At 45.4% G+C, this 18106-nt stretch overlaps 1 protein-coding gene across 2 annotated transcripts in view; it reads right to left on the bottom strand.

The window, feature by feature from the left end:
- The window catches only part of GALNT10 (polypeptide N-acetylgalactosaminyltransferase 10), a 214490-nt gene that overhangs the window by 109843 nt on the left and 86541 nt on the right, over window positions 1-18106 (bottom strand). For both annotated transcript variants that reach the window (XM_081233306.1, XM_081233307.1), the window contains 2 exons: window positions 7822-7924; window positions 5060-5198 (listed from right to left, as the gene is read on the bottom strand). In XM_081233306.1, coding sequence (XP_081089432.1) covers window positions 5060-5198; window positions 7822-7924 — 242 coding nt within the window. The remainder of the gene's footprint in view (window positions 1-5059; window positions 5199-7821; window positions 7925-18106) is intronic.

The following is an 18106-nucleotide window of genomic DNA, read 5'->3' as shown; positions in this document are numbered from 1 at the left end:
CAGGAGGGGCCGAGGGCAGGCCTGCTCAGAGCCAGCTGGCCACCTCCCACATGCAAACCCAGCAAGTGGGGCCGGGCCACCTAGTCTCCACTCTCCGTGGCTGCACACTCCCTGGTGCAGCTTCTGGAGGAAGCAAATGCAGCTGGTGCAGACAAACAGCCCCTTGGTCCTGTCCTTGACAGGCTGCTGCCAAAATTCAGTTTGAGGGAGTAGAAGGCAAACATAAACCTCAGCTCCTGCCAGAGAAGCTGTTTAAGCTAAAAGCAACAGGAAGGACTGAGTGGCTTGACTGCTCTAACTTCTTCACACATTTCTGCTGTCAAACTGCAGGAAAGATTCTCCCACCCCACTTCCCCTGGAAAAAAAGAAAAGCTCTTCAAGACATCTGTCAACTCATTTATGAAAAGTTAGCTTCCCAATGGGATAATCCATGTGAGACAGTTTCTTGCAATTGAGTAAGCAATTTGAGTTCTTATCTTATCAAAATAAGTGCTGGGCTTCCCTGGTGGCGCAGTGGTTGAGAGTCCGCCTGCCGATGCAGGGGACACAGGTTTGTGCCCCGGGTCCGGGAAGATCCCACATGCCGCGGAGCAGCTGGGCCCCGTGAGCCACAACTACTGAGCCTGCGCATCCGGCGCCCGTGCTCCACAACGGGAGAGGCCGCGATAGTGAGAGGCCCGCGCACCGCGATGAAGAGTGGCCCCCCCCTTGCCGCAACTAGAGAAAGCCCTCGCACAGAAACGAAGACCGAACACAGCCATAAATAAATAAATAAATAATTTTTAAAAAAAGATAGTAAGTGCTGCTATTTGCCAGTGTGGACTAATACAGATTAAATAGAGTTAATTCTTAACTTTCAGGTATTATAATAGGATATTCTGGATAAGATTCCATTTTTCCTTGGTTTGGATCTTTCATATTTTTATTTCCTCTTTTTCACACCCTTGTCCTTCTGCTTTCTTCTTTCCCTTCTTGATGTCTCCTTTCCTGTTCTTCATACTGGTCTATCTTATACCAATCGTGCCTTAACCCTCCTTTCCCTCCTTTCCTGTTGATATTTTTTCTTCCTCCTGCTGCCCTTTCTCTTGCCTGCTCATCACTGCTCTCCTACTCCTCTTCAGCTCAGCTTCAATGCTCATTTGCCCTGTGACCCTACAGGATGGAGTGTGCTTAGCTGCATGTTTGTCTTTCCAATCAATCCCAGAACACTTTGCTTTTACAGAGACCTGCCCAACCAGGAAATTTCTCTGAACTCAGTGTCTTTGGCTTTTCTCAATAGCTCTTCTTAACTTCTGCCTAGAATTCCATTTGTTGAAAGGTGCCAGTTGTATAGGTGCCAAATATTTGAGGTCTTGTTATGTAATCAGAAACTTGGATATTTTAAATCAGGGAATTTTAGTGCTCTAGTGCTTAATGAATACATATTCAAGACTTAAAGCAAAAAAACAAAACTTTCATGTGAAAAAATTAACAGCAAACTACGGCAAATATGAAATGGATGTTTATAGATGTTCATATTAAATTGCTTCTTATCAGAGCAATGTAAACAATTTTCTTAGCTCTGCAAAATTCCACTGTAGCCCCTTCCCTCAAATTGTAAAGTAAAGCAGCTTAATGATTTTATAAAATCCATCTTTACCATTAAAAAAAAAAAAAAGTCAGCTTCCACAACGGGATTCTAAAAAAGGGTGGGTGTCAGGAGCGCTGGATTTAGCGACATCTTTTGCCATAACTTGGATACTGGTTGGGTGGGTGGGCTGGTAATACAGGAGGGCCTTAGGCTCAATTCACATCCACCCAGAACTGGGCCTCCTCCCCTTAAACCCAAACCCTGAACCTCTCTACCAGGCTGGTGAAGCCTATCGTCACTTCTCAGAATAGTGTGTACAATGAATAAAATAAAATAGATGAGCTTGTAAAGGAAACCAGTTAGACTGAAATACTGTTATCAAAATAATAAAAGAATTTGAAATAGAGTCATAAATGTGCTTCTTCATTAACACATTAAATGACAAGATCTAGTGGAAGTTCTAAAAACTACCTTCATTCCAAAGCAGTGATGAGTATCTGTGACATTTCAAGATATCTGTAAAGTGATGGGAAAGTAAATGATTTCTTTTGGTGAAAATATCATAGGTGCTTCGTTGTCTACAGTCATAACTGAAGGGAACACCAGATTTCAGTGAGAGGTTCATGAAAAGAAAAATGCAATGTTGCTCTCATCCAAGTTTACAGACCCTCCTGAATTCTATTCACAGACCTATCTGTGGGTCCTAGGACGCCTTGATTATGAAGACCTTTCTTCTTCTGGGCTGTCGGGAGAGAGCACTGCACTGGGAGACAAAAGGGTTTGTTCCCCGCCCCTGGCTCTCCCTCTAACAGCTGGGAGACTTGCCCCTTTAGTAAAGGCAAAGCACCGTCTTGCTTAGTCCTCTACGTGCAATGTCCTCCCGCAGAGGCTGGTGTCGGGTGGGGGTGTCCCCTGGGGTTCCAAAGCACGCTGTGCCTACTCCCTCACTGGTTCTCACCTGTGGTGTAATGACCTGCTCCTGCCATCCACCCCCGCTCTTGCCCAAAGCAGCAATAATGGCTCATTTATCATTGTGTTCCTGGTATTCAGCACAGGGCTTGGTACACAGAAGACCATGAATATACATTTACTGGATGAACAGATGAATGAATGGATGAAAGCATCTCTCTCTCACTGTAAAAATATTCCTTATTTCACACCAGCAGTTCTCAACCCTGGCTATATGCGAGAATCACGTTCTGAGATTTCAGAAGATCCTCAGACCCAGGCTATCCCTCCAGAGATTCAGACTCCAGTGGCTGGGGTAGGGCCCCGGCTTTTGTATTTTTTTAAAACCACCCCAGGTATAGCCAGAGTTGAGAACCTACAGAACCACAGAGCAGTAGCTGAGGTAAGAATAATGCTCCCAGATGAAACTTCTTTCCCAGACTTAGAAAGATGAAATTAGTGCAGAATTCTGAACTCTGTGAGGGGCTAAACATATAAATTGAGTTTCTGACCCTCAGAGTCAGGTCACGGTTCTGAATCCAACAACATCAGTAATATCTGAACTACATTCTCAGACTTAGGTGAAAAAAATCCCGGGCTTGACAGTGAAGATCATGAAACGAAGAGCAAACCCCCGAGGAAGCCCTGCAAGGCCCTCGCTCCCCCCGGTCACTGCTGGAAATCCTTGCGAACTGGGCCCCGTCCTGGGCAAGCAGCACACCTTCCGGGTGGGGATTCCTAGCTGTGTGCTTTCCTCATCTACAAAGTGGAGATGATAATAAAAATGCCAACCTCAAAGTACTATTGCAGGAACTGAAAGATGTTAAGTGGGCAGAAAGCATTTTGTAAGTAGCCACACATGCTATCAAGATTCTTTATTATTACATTCTACCAACTGAGTCATTATAGGTGGAAAGATCTTATGACTTATGATTCTAGGTCAGACTCCCTGCATGTAAATTCTAGCGCCACCTCTTACCAGCTGTATCATCTCACAGTAACTATTTAACCTTTTTTTTTTTTTTGGCTTCAATTCCTTATCTGTAAAATAGTGATAATAAAGGTACCTATCTTATAGGGTTTTTGGAAGGTTTGGCTGAATTAATGCACTTAAAGTACCCTTGGTTCTGGGGCTGGTAGGTGCAAACTATTACATTTAGAATGGATAAACAACAAGGTCCTACTGTAGAGCACAGGGAACTCTATTCAATATCCTGTGATAAACCATAATGGAAAAGAATATAAAAAAAGAATGTATATATAAAACTTCAGCTTTGCATCGGAATCCCCTGGAGGGCTTGTTAAAACACGGACGGCTGGGCCCCTGTGCAGAGCTTTTGATTCAGTAGACCTGGGCTGAGATCCAGCAGTTTGCATGTCTAACAAGCTCTTAGTTGATGCTGCTGTTGCTGGCCTGGGAACCACACTCTGAGAACAGCTGGCTTAGAATAATACTTGGCATACAGTAAGTACCTAATAAGTGTTAGCTGTTATCATCCTTTCCCGGCTTCTAATTTCTTAGTGCCTGAGCGAAACAGTTTATGCTCCACTTCTACTCAGTACTGCCTTCGTGAAGAAACAATTCTGAAATCTTCTGCTTGCAGTGGTTCCCAAAGTGTGACCCCACAAACATCACGCGGGAGCTTACTTGTAATGAAGTTCTTGGGCCCCGACCGAGACCTACTGAATCAGGGTTATAGATGTGAGGCTCAAGGTCCTGTGTTCGAACTAACAGCCCTCCAGGTGATTCTAATGCACAGCAACTTTAAGAGGTACCCCTCTGCTAGAAAATCACCATGACCACTATAGTACTCCTATTAAAAAGGGGAGGCAGGATGGCTTAAGATCCAGAGTATAGTTTTTGGTTGAACTGGAGCTCAAGAACTGGCTCAGCTTCTTAGTGTGGCCCTACATGAGTTATAATACCCCTCTAAGCCTCAGTTTCCTCATCCGTAAAAATGGGCATCATCACAGGACCTACATCACAGGGACCTGAGACAATGCAAACGAAGCGCCTGACACACGCTACCTGTTCAAAGAATGTTAGCTGCCACTGTTATCTTTATAATCATTATGATATGTCCTCTCTCAAAGTGAGTTAGTTGAGATAGCTTATAACCGACATATAGATGTACAGGTGCACAGGATAGCTAAAATAAAGATTAAAAAATAAAAAATAAAAATGTCACACACAGAAGGTGGAAAAAGGGAGGGTTGAAACGGCTGCTGCAACTGTCTTGCAAATTGAGGTCTGGACTTCCCTGTGGGCCAGAGTCAAAAAAGGAAATAAAGAGGTCATGGTTTCCGCTGGTTGAAAAGAGGAATGAGACCAGCTCCTTTGGAGAGACAATATTGTCCCTCGGCCACACCAGTTCTAAATTCTAGGAGAATCTGATCACACGAAGCTGTACATGAAGGCCCTGGGTAACAGGAGGAAATCTCCTCCAGCAGTGCTTTATGTACCTTTTTCTTTAATTAATTCTCAACAAGAGCCCAGGGCAAAATCCTTAGATCCCAGAAGATGAGAGATGTTACACTCACTTTGGGTGCCGGATATCAGGGAGAGAGCGATTCAGGGAGATTTTATCACTGACGTAAATGTTAAATCCATTTTCTCGGTATGCCTGATCCACTCTCTCAGCATCGGTCACGGGGAAGGGCCTCCCTTGTTCTCCGTTTCCTAGGAGCAAAGAGCAAAGTCAGTGTTGCCAATTAAGTGGAGTGGGGAAGGGAAGATGAAAAACATGGTTAAATCACCAAGATAGAACTTTACACTTGATATACAGTGTTCCTCCAGATTTTGCAGGGCTAAAGAGGTGAGGGGGAATGAGACTCAGCCATGGACGTGTCATGCACTTCAGACCTGTTCTCATGTAATGTCCCCAGCAAAGCTGTCAGGGTAGGCATAAGAGCCCTCATTCTATAGACAGATAAACCAGGACTCAGAAAGGCTATAAAACCAGGTCTCTGGGCTCCAAAGCCCATGCTTCCCCCACTCTGCCAGGAGCCCCAAACATCCCTGACCCTGAAGTCTGATCACCTGGACGGGAGGCCAGGTCACTTGCCTATGAGCTGATCAACCTTGGGCCAGTACTACCTCTCTGAACTGTAGCTTGTTCCTGTCTGGTACCCACACCACGCTGAGAAAGTCAAATGAGAGGCTGCATACATGAAAGCTTTCTGTAAACTATAAACCCTATTAACCATGCGAGGAAATACTATGATTACTCTCCAGGCAAGGCAAGCTTTATACATAAATCAAAACTGCCACAAATGATAAAAGATGTTTTGATTTTTTTTAAGCCAGCAAACAAATTAAGATTTGCCTAGCCGAGGCCTGGATTGCCTGAAAAGTGTTGTTCTGAGCAATGGATTTGGGTGGATCCAGTACCAGTTTTCCTTTCTCTTTACAATCTATCTGGGGAAAGAGTCCCTGATGCTCCAGGAAATTACTCTCTGGGTTCCCAGGGTGCAGATGGTACGTGGGGATGTCCCCCAACCCCTGCAATAATAGCCGAAGCATCTGCCATTGGCAAGGGTCTGGAAGAAAGGGTAATAAAAGTCAGCTGATCCAACATCACCTCATCTTCTGGAGCCCATGGACTGAGCAACACCCCGTTTACTTTGCAAAGTAAATGTTGACAACATCAGCTTGGTGAGAAGGTGCAAGCAAAGAGGGGAGCCCAGGGGTGGTGTCTACTCCAATCCAGCCCAATGAGAGAGAGGACTCCGCCACCTGTAACTTGCATTGCTCTGTGATAAGGCACTGCTGGCCAGTGCCCAGCACAGGTCCCAAGGGACACAAATGCAACAGGCAGAAAAAGAAGAGCAGAAGCATCTGTTCGGGCGGGGAGGGAAGCTTCGGGAAGGCAGCGCAGGGGAGTGTGATTCAGAGTTCAGGCCCTGGAGCTGGGCAGGAAGGAGTTTGAAGCCCAGCCCTGCTGCTCCCAGCTGTGTCATCTCAGGAGCGCCTTCAGCCTTTCTACATCTTGAGTTTTGCCCTTTGTATTCCCTGGGATGAGAAGCTTCAATGTGATGATTAAGGAGGGAATGCAGGGCAAGATGCCTGGCACACAGTGAGTGCTCAACATGTGCTGGTTATTATTACTCTCAATAATGTCGCCACTGCTTACTCTTTCCTGGCTAGTTAGCCCCATGTTCCAATAATTCCGGTATAACTGCCTGGAAAATTAGCTCTTTTCAAATGTCTCCTTTCTTAATTTAGGCAGCACCTGCCCTCCCCTTCATTTTAAATCACTGGCATATAGAAAAATGTATGTCCTGCCTTCGATTTCCCTGACCGTCAGTTGTCACATCAGCTCTATTCAGAGCCTTACTGTCATCTAGTTTTGTCAGAGTATAACTTAAAAAAAAAAAACCAATAGTGGTGGGTACCTCTAACTGAGATAAAAATGAATAAAATACAATCCCTTATATTTCTGTGGTGCTTTCCAGTATTGTAAATTGTACTTTACTTGTCACCTTCACAACAACATCCTGAGGTTATCAAAGTAGGAAGCAGGAGCCCCGCTGACAGAGGGGGAAACTGAGGTTCCAGGAGTATGGAATTTATCTGATGGTCACATGGCTGGTAGGTGGTGTCTGAGCTGCTCTCCTGGCTCCTAGCCCAGGCTCTCTCTCGAGATGACTCGCCACAGAAATTATGTGGCGAGTCACGCCACCCCTTCCCAACTCTGCAGTGTAACAGGAACAGTTCCAAAGGTTAATTAGGCAAAGAAAACTTCAGGTGAAGCCCACTAGATTCATTCAACCTTGTGGCTATGGTGCTGGGTAGGGATCAACTCAGCCCTCTAGACCTGAGTTCAAGTCCCAAGCCTGCCTCCTTCTCACTGTGTGACTATAGGCAAATTACCCCACCTCTCTGAGCTCCAGGTCCCTTCTCATCAAATGCGCTACAAAGGTTGGTTAGGAGTTTCACCAACAAAAGTGTGGACGTTGGGCCTTGTTCACCATACGCGTTCAGTAAGTGTTGGCGCTTATGATTACTGCTCCTCATTTTAGTGGTAAAATATCTTTGAGGAGGGAGACATTTTCTATCACCACAGAGGTAGCAGGGCAAAGTCCCGAAGGCAGTGGATCTGGTGATGTGAGTGGAGAAAGGGGTCAGCTAACAGGTGAAGCGGGGGATCCCAGGAACCAGGGGAAGGATGACGGCAAACGGACAGGGAGTCAACAGGAGGTCCAGATACCCCCGTTAAACACACACATTCACGCGCACACACACACATGCGCGTGTGCAAACACCCTCCAGGGGACCGTCCAAGGACGCTCTGCTCTCGTACCTACACGCTGAGCATCCCTCTTGATGACTTCTTTGTCGTGCCAGTCCTTCAGCTTCTGCCCCTCTCCCAAGAAAAAGGTCTTCTTTTGCTGATTGTGTGAGCCCTTAAAAAAAGACAAAAACTGTGAAATAGAAGGAAAGGGGAAATAAGTTTAATAACAGAGACCCAGAAATTACACTGCCTAAGGGAGCTTTCAGTATTGATTGAACATCTGTCATCATTGGTTCATTTATTAATTTCCTCAGTATAGCTTTGTTAGTCCTGCTCCGTGCCAGCCAGGTGTGCAAAGTTCAGAAAGACGACACACAGTGTCCACCCTCCTGGAACTTACAAACCCGCGGCAGAGAAAACAGATGGACAGACATTCCTTTCATGGAAGAGAGAAAGAGGTAGGTGTGATGCTGTCCAACAGAAATATAACGTGAGCCACCTAGGTGAGCTGCACATGTAACTTTGTTTTCTAGTATTCACATTAAAAAAATTTTTTAAAAACAGGTGAAGTGAGGGACTTCCCTGGTGGTCCAGTGGTTAAGACTCCGTGCTCCCAATGCAGGGGGCCCGGGTTTGATTCCTGGTCAGGGAACTAGATCCCGCATGAAGAAACTAAAGATCCCACGTGCCGCAACCAAGACCTGGCACAACCAAATTAAAAAAAAAAAAAAGGTGAAGTGAGTTTTGATAATATATTTCATTTAGCTCCATATACTCCATCTAAAGTATTGTCATTTCAACACACAGTGGAAAAAAGTGTTGAGGTATTCTACATTCTTTTTTTTTTTTTTTTTTGTACTAAGTCTTCAAACTCCAGTGTGTATTTCACACTTGTGTTCATCTCAGTTCAGCCTCATTCCAAGTGCTCAGGAGCCATAGGTGGCTAGTGGCTCCATACTAGACAGGGCAGAGGCAGTGAATCTTGGGTGAGAGGTCTGGAGAAAGTGCTAGAGGACTTCGCTTCTGCCTGGGAGAACTGGGGAAGGTTTCATGGACATGGGGGCCTTTGGGTTGGGCTTCAGATAAGCGAAATGAGAGGCAGGCAGAGCACATGGCCTGGGCATAGACTTCCAGGTGCAGGTGGAGCACGGCAGGGCTGGGCTGGGCCCAAGGAGCACGGAGAACAGGAAGAGAAGCCGGGTCTTGGTCATCTCTGCAGTCCCAAAGAAGGCCCAGTCCCAAAGAGGGGGAACAGTTGTCAAATGTGTGTGGAAGGTCTGAACAAGCACTTAGATGGCTGAAAGAAAACAGGAATATAGAGCAGCCACAGGAGAGCAGCCCCAGGGGCTGGGAGAGGAAGGCATTTATTTTGTGTTCCGGAAGGTGAGCCCATGTTGGTGGGCCCATTAGGAAGCAGTTCCCCTAATTAAAGGAGGCCGCATTCCAGTGTCTGGGGTCATCAGAAGGTGCCAGATGCTTTCCCATGCCAAGAGTCAAGTCTAAGGACTTGGTCCCAGGGCTCAGTAAGAGTCTTCCCAAGGTAACACTGCTCCACACGGCTGTTTAAATACCTGTGTTCACCTACATGAGAACAGTTTTCCACCTCACCTTGCCCATTAAAAACCCCACACACCTGTTCTTGTCACTGTGGCATGCAGAATCCACTAGTCCTATTTCCTATATAATTAACTAGGCCCTGAATGCGTGGTGTGCTGGAACATTAGCACTAACAAGAAGCCACTGGAATAAAATCATCCCCACGCCTGTTTATTAAGGCTCCGGCTGATTCTCACATTAGCAGATTTTCCACAACGGCTCTAATGATAATGACAATCCTTGGCATTCCCTCTCCTACAGACCTGAGTTGCAAGAAGAAAACCCTGAAAGTGGGCCTGCCAGATGTTGTGGTCAGAGAGGGAAAGAAAATTGCAAAAACAAAGGTCACATGCCTGTAAACAGTTCTCGGAGGCTTAGAAATCACAGGAGCTGAGCTGGAAGTTCCTTCAGCAGGTTTCAACTGTGGTGAGCTACATTTCTACAGGAGACCCTTCAGTGCTGCCTTCGGAAGGTGGAGGCTGAGAGTATGAGCTTGTCTCCCCTCCTTCAATCAGACCCGCAACGCATCTGTCTGTTTTTTATACCGGGGTCCCATGTGGGATTTCATTTTTAAAAGGTCCTCTGCTAAAAACAAACTGACAATCAAATCTCCGAACTAGCGAACACATATACTTGGAAACTGAGCTGGGGCCACTGCCCTATTTCACAGACAGGGAAACTGAATCTTGGAATGGGTCAGGGATCTACCCGAAGTAAATATTCTACCTCTAGATGTCAGGATTGGTCGGTCAAGAGCTGGTTAGCAATCTTTCCTCCAGCCCTCCCTCCCAATTTCTTCTCCCTCTTCTGCTACCCAAAGACTGGGAACTTCCACTGACGACGTTAGGTCACTGGTGGGCCTAAAGAGGTTCTGCAAACCGCAGCTGCCTTAATGGGAGGAACCAATCTAAAGTGGTTCTCAAAACGTGAACCAGGAGCAACCACACCGGTTGGGGACTTGTTAGAAATGTGGATTCCCAAGCCCTGCCCAGGAAGTAGCAGCAGCAATTCTGGGGGTGGGGCCTGGCAATCTGGGTTTTAATAAGTCCTCCAAGAGATTCTGATGCACACTCCCATTTGAGAACTACTGGTCTAGAATGAAGGAGGCCATAATCCTGCCTCCTCTGTGCTGGTCAGGCTACACCTGGGCTATTGTATCCAAGCTGAGCAGATATTCATCATCAATGGTCACAAAAACCCTAGATGTGATCACTGGCAAACACAATCTGGTGGCTTCTGAGGATCTTTTTTTTTTTTTAACTGCCAGCATGAAAAAAATTGAGGGATTTCTTATTGTTTTATCAAGATTCATTGGCTTCTCCTGAAAACTCAAAAGACACGTCAGTGCTCTGACCGAGCTGGGCCAGCACATGGCTCTCCACTTTGCCACAGTCCCCCGTCATTCCTTAGTGCATTTCACCTGGCTCTCATCTCTCACTTGTCTTACTTTCCTGGCCCCAGGGAGTTTGCAACAGGCTGCCACATACAGGTATGTGTGAGGAAGATTAGAAACTGTGTTGTAGGAGGACTGGGAGATGGGAAGCCGTGGGGGACACAGGAGGATCTGTCTTGTTCTCTGAGGCCCTGAGGCTAGCGTGAGTGCCGAGGGCAGAAGTTACTGAATGACTGAGGGATTAGTTTAAGATAGAGAAGAAATTCTAAAAGTTGGACTGGTATTAGGGTGAAACAGGGGCACTTGGAAGAAGATAGAGGAGGCCAGGAACAGGATGCTCGCCTGTTCATCAGGATGTGAAGGAGCGGAATCAAGTGCGGGGTTAGGGCTAGCGCTTCTCGAACTTTCCTGTGCAGTACGATCATGTGGGGATCTTGTTAAACATGGATTCTGATATAGGAGGTCTGGGGCTGGGCCTGAGACTGCATTTCTAAAGAGCTCCCAGGGGATGGCTGATGCTGTTGATCCCCGAAAAACACTTTGAGCAGCAAGGGTGAGGCGACCTTTACAAGGACATTTCAAGAGTCTAAGAGTCCAGAAAGGACACTGTTTCCTCCATATGTTTGTGAAAGTCTTCTCACACTGCTGGGAATAGGGCACGGGGTTGAATCTCACAGTTGTGACCGCATAGAGGTAAACTCCCTTGAATGAACAGTGAATTGCTGAACCAACAGGGTAGAGAATTAAGATTCCAAAATTCTGGGAGTTTCACACTTAACAGCTTCTACCACTTCATTGCCTTTGCCTTAATGACGCATGTCCCTCTGGAATGATCTGCAGAGGTGGCCTGTTTTAGGTGGTCTCATTAGTTCTTATTTCCTCCCTAAACTAAGAGGGCTTCGGAGCTTGCTGCCATAGGGACTTCTGCATGTCTAAACATGTTACTAGGGGGGTCCTCAAATAACCAAGCTACGCAGCTGCTCAGAAACAATTAGTCCACCTGTCTCCCATCTTACAGGTGGGGAAACTGAGGTCCAAAGAGGCCAAGCTACCCAACCAAGGCCACATAAGCAGGCCAGAGAATAAGAGCTATGTTCTTTGACTCCCACGCTGGGTTTTAGTGGAGAAAGCCCTTGTAGTGTGGCCTTGGACAAGCTATAAGAGTCACAGGCACCTCGATTTTCCTACCTGGAAAATAGAGACAGCACTACCTGCCCAAAAGGTGAGAAAAATCACAAACTGTGTTATTGGGAGCACTTTCAGAGTTTACACATCAATGTGGGTACCAACTCCTTTAGGATTTTAAGAATCTACTGTAAATTGACATCTCATCAAATCACCTTGATACAGGACTCAAATTTTACTATACAAGTTTAAAAGATTTCCAATAATAGGTCTGAGCTTTTGGTCAGAAAAGGAGTTGGTTTCGATCCTAAAACCACTGAGCATTCAGAGCCCAAAGCCCTTAGAATCCTATCCAGAAACCTTTATGAAAATTTTGATCAGGAGTCTCTGACATCCACCCATGGAAACCCCACAGATAGATCATTCCAACTATTGCCAAATATTTATCAAGATCTACTCTGTGTGTGGGGATACAGGCATGACAACACAGATCCCTTGTAGATGCTAGTGGCTTTATAACCAGATCAGTCTCTGTCAAAGGATGGTTCCTGGGAGACCTGAGCTCTCATTATAGATACAAATGCCTGGACCCCACCCTGAACCTATTAAATCAACATATCTGGGCATAGGAGGCCAGGAAGATGTCTTTAAACACATTCGACTCACAATAAAGGTGGAAAACCACTTGTCAAAATCCAGCTGTCTCTCTTGCAGATACGAAATCTGCAACTAACAGAGTAGAACAGACTTGCCCCAAATCCCATAGTTTGTCAGCCCCAAAGACCAAACCAGATCTGGCTGTTCTCTCCCTGGGTTAGACTGTGAGCTCCTTGAAGGCAGGGGCACATCTGTTTTGAGCTGTCACTGTGTGTTCCTAGGTCAATACCTTAGGCCCTCAGTAAATATCAGGTGAATGACAGAATGAATGATTGCTCATTAATGGGGCAGGAAGTCTAGTTGGATGATTCAGAGCATTCTGATTCCACAGATGGAAAAACATAGGTTTTACTTCCTGGGCAGGTGGACCCCAGTTTCCTTGACTGATAAATAGGGGAAATTATCAGAATAACTTGCAGGTTAACCTGCACCTGAGGGGATGAACTGAACTCATCAAGCTCAGTGTCTGGCACAAAGTTAGGCCCCTTCGGTAAAGGAGTGCAACTATTAATACATTATTTTTGGAGAAGGATTATGATCTGGTGTATGTGATGGTCATGTCTGGGGGAAAAGGAGAGAGATGGGAATATAATAATAAAACTGGGAGCCGTGCAGAAGGACCTACTGAACACCTGAGCCAATTCAACTGGCTATTGCTGGTAACAGGATTTAGAGAGTTTCCTCATTAACAGCAGGTTATGTGCCCATGTGGAAATTCGCTGTTCTTGAGGAAAGAAGAAAGTCCTTAGTTAATAGTGGCATTCTACAGCAGAAACAAATGCCACAGACCTTTTGCAACAAGAAAAACACAAACAATGCTTCTCAAAAGACAGCGACTCTTATGCAATGGCAATCACTTCATGTTATGCAAAAAAGCATGTCTGGGTGTCAATCCAGAGGTAATTTTAAGTTTCTTTAATTCTGCAGACTCACAGATTTGTCTATAAAAGCTGTGATTATTTTCCTTCAGCAACCATCTTCTGCTACTTTCCTTCCCCTCTGTTCCCAGATGTCCATTTGCTACAGGAAGCAGAGAGGTTGGAAAGGAGCACAGGGCAAGGGAGGCGAGGGAGAGTGTAGGGAGGAGGCTGGCAGAATGATGGTGGAAATCACATTAAACAGTAAATTGGAAATGGATTCTGACTGGCCGCTCTAAATAACTGCTTCTGGTATCTGCATGCTTTTACTTAACATTCCACTGAAAGAATCGATTACTGTTCAGACACACACACACACACACACACACGGAATTTTAATCTTTTGTTTAATCACAATTTAGCGTGCCTGGCATCCTTTGGAGGGAAGGAAGAAAGGTGGTGAAGTGAGCCAACTGTATTCTGCCCAAGGAGAAAGGTCTGTTAAAGCACATACTCTAATCCCAGCGCTGCCGACTCGGCAACTACCGCTCAGAGAGGACACTTGTGTCTCTGGCTGGGCTGGCTAGTGTCTTCAAAACAATGGAAAAAGGGCTGTATGTTCAAAAACGGCAATGCAGAAAGGAAAACTGAGCAGGGCATCTGCTTCATCTAGGGTCCGAGAACTATAACGGATTAGATTCTGCTGCAAATTTTAGGATAGTTTCCCTGCCCCCAACCCTCCTCTCAAATAACCCTACAAAGGCGCTGGAATGATTTTGCTTTGAGGCTTAAATGACTCCATGTAATTCCAAACATTTGTTTATCTGCTAAGTAGATTATTCTAATAACCTTCATACACACACACACACACACACACACAGACAACACAGCAAAGCATTCTCTTCAAGGTTGCCTTCAAGGTCATCCTTCAAAGAGGGCCAGGGAGGACTTAATTTAGCCAAAAGCATAAAGTTACTTTAATTTAAGCAAGGGAGTTTGGACAACTGATAAATGTACTTTCTTCATGAGTTTTGAGGACATAAGCTGAATTGTTTTATTTCTTCAATCACCTCATAAAAGAGGATGACTCCACTGAGGAATTAAGGACCTACTATGTCCAAAGAGCTGTGGAGGAAATAAAGAAAAATAAGATAATTCTTGGCCTCAACAAACAGCATGGATATAAGAAAGGAAAAAACACTCAACACTGTATGTAATGTGAGTGCCTTGAAAGTTGTACAGATGAATTCTAAAGGTATTTACAAGAGCCAAAGGTTAAATTCTACTTAAGACCATCAGGGAAAAATTCCTGCAGAAGCAAGGTCTTTGACAGCTGCCTGAAAGGATGGGTAGGATTTTGACTGGTAGCCACGGGGGGGATGGAGCCCAGTTGGAGGGGAAGCATGTGCAAAGAGATGGAGGTTAGAAAGTAAGGGACCTGTTTCCTTAGTGGCAAGGAGACTGATTTGGCTGGGGTGGGTGGGATGCAACAGAGAGTCAGGAACAAGGAGGCCAGGAAGTCTGGACCAGAATCTGAGGGCCTTACATTTGAGCTGTTTGGCAGGTGGGAGCCACAAAAGGTCTTTGAGCAAGGAATAGGCTGGAGTAGAGGTCTAAGAACAAAACGTTACTACCTATCCACATGTAATTAATCTCAGAGTCCCACTCTTCCTGGGATAGATGCAGAGAGAAACACGATTTTGTTTTCATTCAGAAGCAATGTACCCTCACTGTAGGCTGAGGATCACTCTCCACCATTCCAGAAGTCAGACTGAAATGAGCTGACCTAAGCCCAGCCCTCACCTGGCAGGCCGCTGTTCTGAGAAAACCTACCTTCCACTACAACCAGGACCAAGCAGTATGAGAAAACAATTGCCCCTAAAGGGCACTGTTTATGAATGGACAGAGGCACTATAACCCAGCAACCACAAGACTGACGAAGTCGGCCAGGCCCACGTCAGGCAAGTCCTGCTGTTCCACCCAGTAATCAGGCATGTCAATTTTCCTCGCTCCAATAACTCTGTGGTCTCAACACCAGGATGTCGGAATCTGAAATCTGGGCGGGGCCCCATTCCCTAAGAGGGTAAGGTCATTCACAAATAGGAACCCTTGTTTAAAAAGGCTGATGCTGCGCTTCCAAGGGCAGAAGCAACCCACTAGTCCAATTCACCCTTTTGTTTTGTACAGATGGCTCTAGAAAAGGTCATTTGCTACATACGGTGTGAAAGCTCATTAAAAGACTTTTTAAACAGCAGAGAGAAAAAGAGCCAAGCTGTTTGTAATACCTACTATCTAAAGGGCAAATGGAGCCTTCAGTAACTTTTCTCTTTCATTCTAAAAGAAGGATTGCAACTTGTACCATTTTCTTCAGAGGAAGTTTCCAAAGAGTTTATCACTGGAAAAACAAACAAAACAACAACACTGATCATTTGACAATGTTCATTTGGGTGTCTCACCCATCCATTGGTCCATCCACATACATATTTAATGAATACAAGCACATGTCAGGCTCTGTACTAGGTATAAAGAATACACTGGTGAGCAAGACCGGTAAGGGCCCTGCTCTCATAGAGCTTATAGTAGTGTGTGTGGCAGAAGGGAATATAGACTTTAATCCAGAACCACAAATAAATTTAAATAGTTACAGTGGCCTGTGCAGAAAAGAAGGATACATGGTGCAAAGAGTCCTTTTCTCTCAGATCAGATCAGATCAGATCAGGAGGGTCTTATCCAGACAGAAAAGTCAGGAAAGCCTTCCCTGAGGAAACGGATGGAGTATGATTAGAATAAACTCAGCAGAGAGAGAACAGAGCATTTCAGACAGAGGGTGAAGTGAGGATGTGCAAAGGCCCATATTTGCCTGGGAAAATATGAAACCGGAGGGACTAAAAGAAGACCAGGCCAGCTAGGCATCTTTCAGATATCAACAGAGAAGAGTTATACATTAAGAAATACAAAAGTCTTCAGAAGTTCACCTACGTTCCTAGGATGGACCATACACATTTAGACCACTGTTTTTCCAGAATTATTATATGCCATTTACTTTTGTGAACCAGAACTCAGGAAAGTCAAAATCAATAAAAATGATCAGGAAGATGAACTAAGAAAAAAAAAAAAAAAGAAGAAGAGCAGGGTGTGTGTTGCGCAGAGAAGGAGGGGAAGCCTGGTGGGGATGAGAGGGGGGCAGGGATGAGAATTTTGTCTTTCCCCAGAAGCATCTGGAAATGAAGTATTTTATAGAAGGTGGCAAGATCAGATTGCATTTGGAAAGCTCTCTTATAGCCACTGGAGGAAGGATTAGGAGGCCAAGAGGAAGAGTGGAATACAGGGAGGAGGCTGTCATCACAGTGGTACAGGCAGAGATGACACCAGTTTAGGCAGGAAGGTAGAAGCTGGGATGGACATAAGCATTTTTTTTTTTTTTTAATAGAGTCACGAGGGTCCTGCAAGTCTGCAGTCAAGAAATGCAGCCTCAGGACTTGGACACTCGGGTGATAAGTTCATCTTGAAGGTCCATAGGCCCAAGATGCCATGGATGCAGGTGGGGCTGACCTGGGGCCTGAGCCCAGATCTCCCCTCACCCAGCCTGGTGTTTGCTTCATTACATGTTATTTTCAAGTTTTAATCCTGTTCATAGACAGCAAGTCAGGAAATCAGACCTAATAGAACTGTATCATATATATAGTTAAAGCTTCAGGAATTCAGTGACACATGGTCCAAAAGAAAGAGAAAGGAATCCTAACTAGGGAGACTGGTGATCCTCCTGTCCCCACGCTCAGCGAGCCTGTATCCTGGATGATGTCCCCAGGGGCCTAGTTCCCTCTGGCCTCTGGTACTGTGAGCACTTTGGTGCCAAGTGAGCCTACTCTTGGAAGATAAGTATTTTCATTACCTCAGAAGGCATCGTGATGACTTCAACCAGAGAAACAGTCATCAGTTTTAATGCTGGAGGAAAAACTGCCTCAGTTGGGCTTTTGAGAGGTGGTTTGTCTTTATATTCCATGGGCAGTTGTCAAGGGTGATTCTGATTTTATGTTATTTTCACCTTAAGTGGTAAGTTTATTATAACCTAACCCTTTCGAAAGATGAGACTTCGCTGTATCATTATCGTCATTACATCCACTTTGTAGATGACAAAACTGAGGCCTGGAGAGAAAATCGATATGAAAGTGTTCTGCAAACTGCCAACCACCCCATGCGTGTAATCATCACAGCTAGGAGTTCCTACCACACGTCGGCCCGCTGCTCCCCACATCTCCGTGCCTGGAAAGATTTGGGGAGCACAGTCGGCTCTCAGGAAAGCACGACTTGCAGAAGTGAATCATCCTTCTGTGCCTTGTTCACGAGGAGTCTTGAACAACCGCAGGCAGCCTGCTAAAAAGTGCTCTTCTGAAGAGGCTCGGCGAACGGAGCATAACAGAGGGTCATTACATTGCTCTGCAGAGTGGATGCGGACGGGTCAGGAGAAAGGCAGGCAGAATTGGTAAGCTGAGCAGAAGGCAAGTTCCAACCTTTCCAGGGACCAAAAAACTTCTGCAAACACATCCCGTTAGCTGGGGAATTAGGGCTGAGCCCCCAAGTAATAGAATAGTTGCTCTATTAATAGTAATAATTACAGTTATAATCCCCTATATTCTGAAGACAGCAAAACAAAGTCTATAAAAGCACTTACTTTGGAGTCAGAAACACCTAGGCTTGTGTCACGGTTCTACACTCACTAGCTGTG

The sequence above is a fragment of the Mesoplodon bidens genome (genome assembly GCF_964165515.1).
Source record: "Mesoplodon bidens genome assembly, chromosome: 4".
NCBI lineage: Eukaryota > Metazoa > Chordata > Mammalia > Artiodactyla > Ziphiidae > Mesoplodon > Mesoplodon bidens.
Note: the sequence above shows the minus strand (reverse complement) of the source record. Positions and strands in the feature narration are given on the sequence as shown.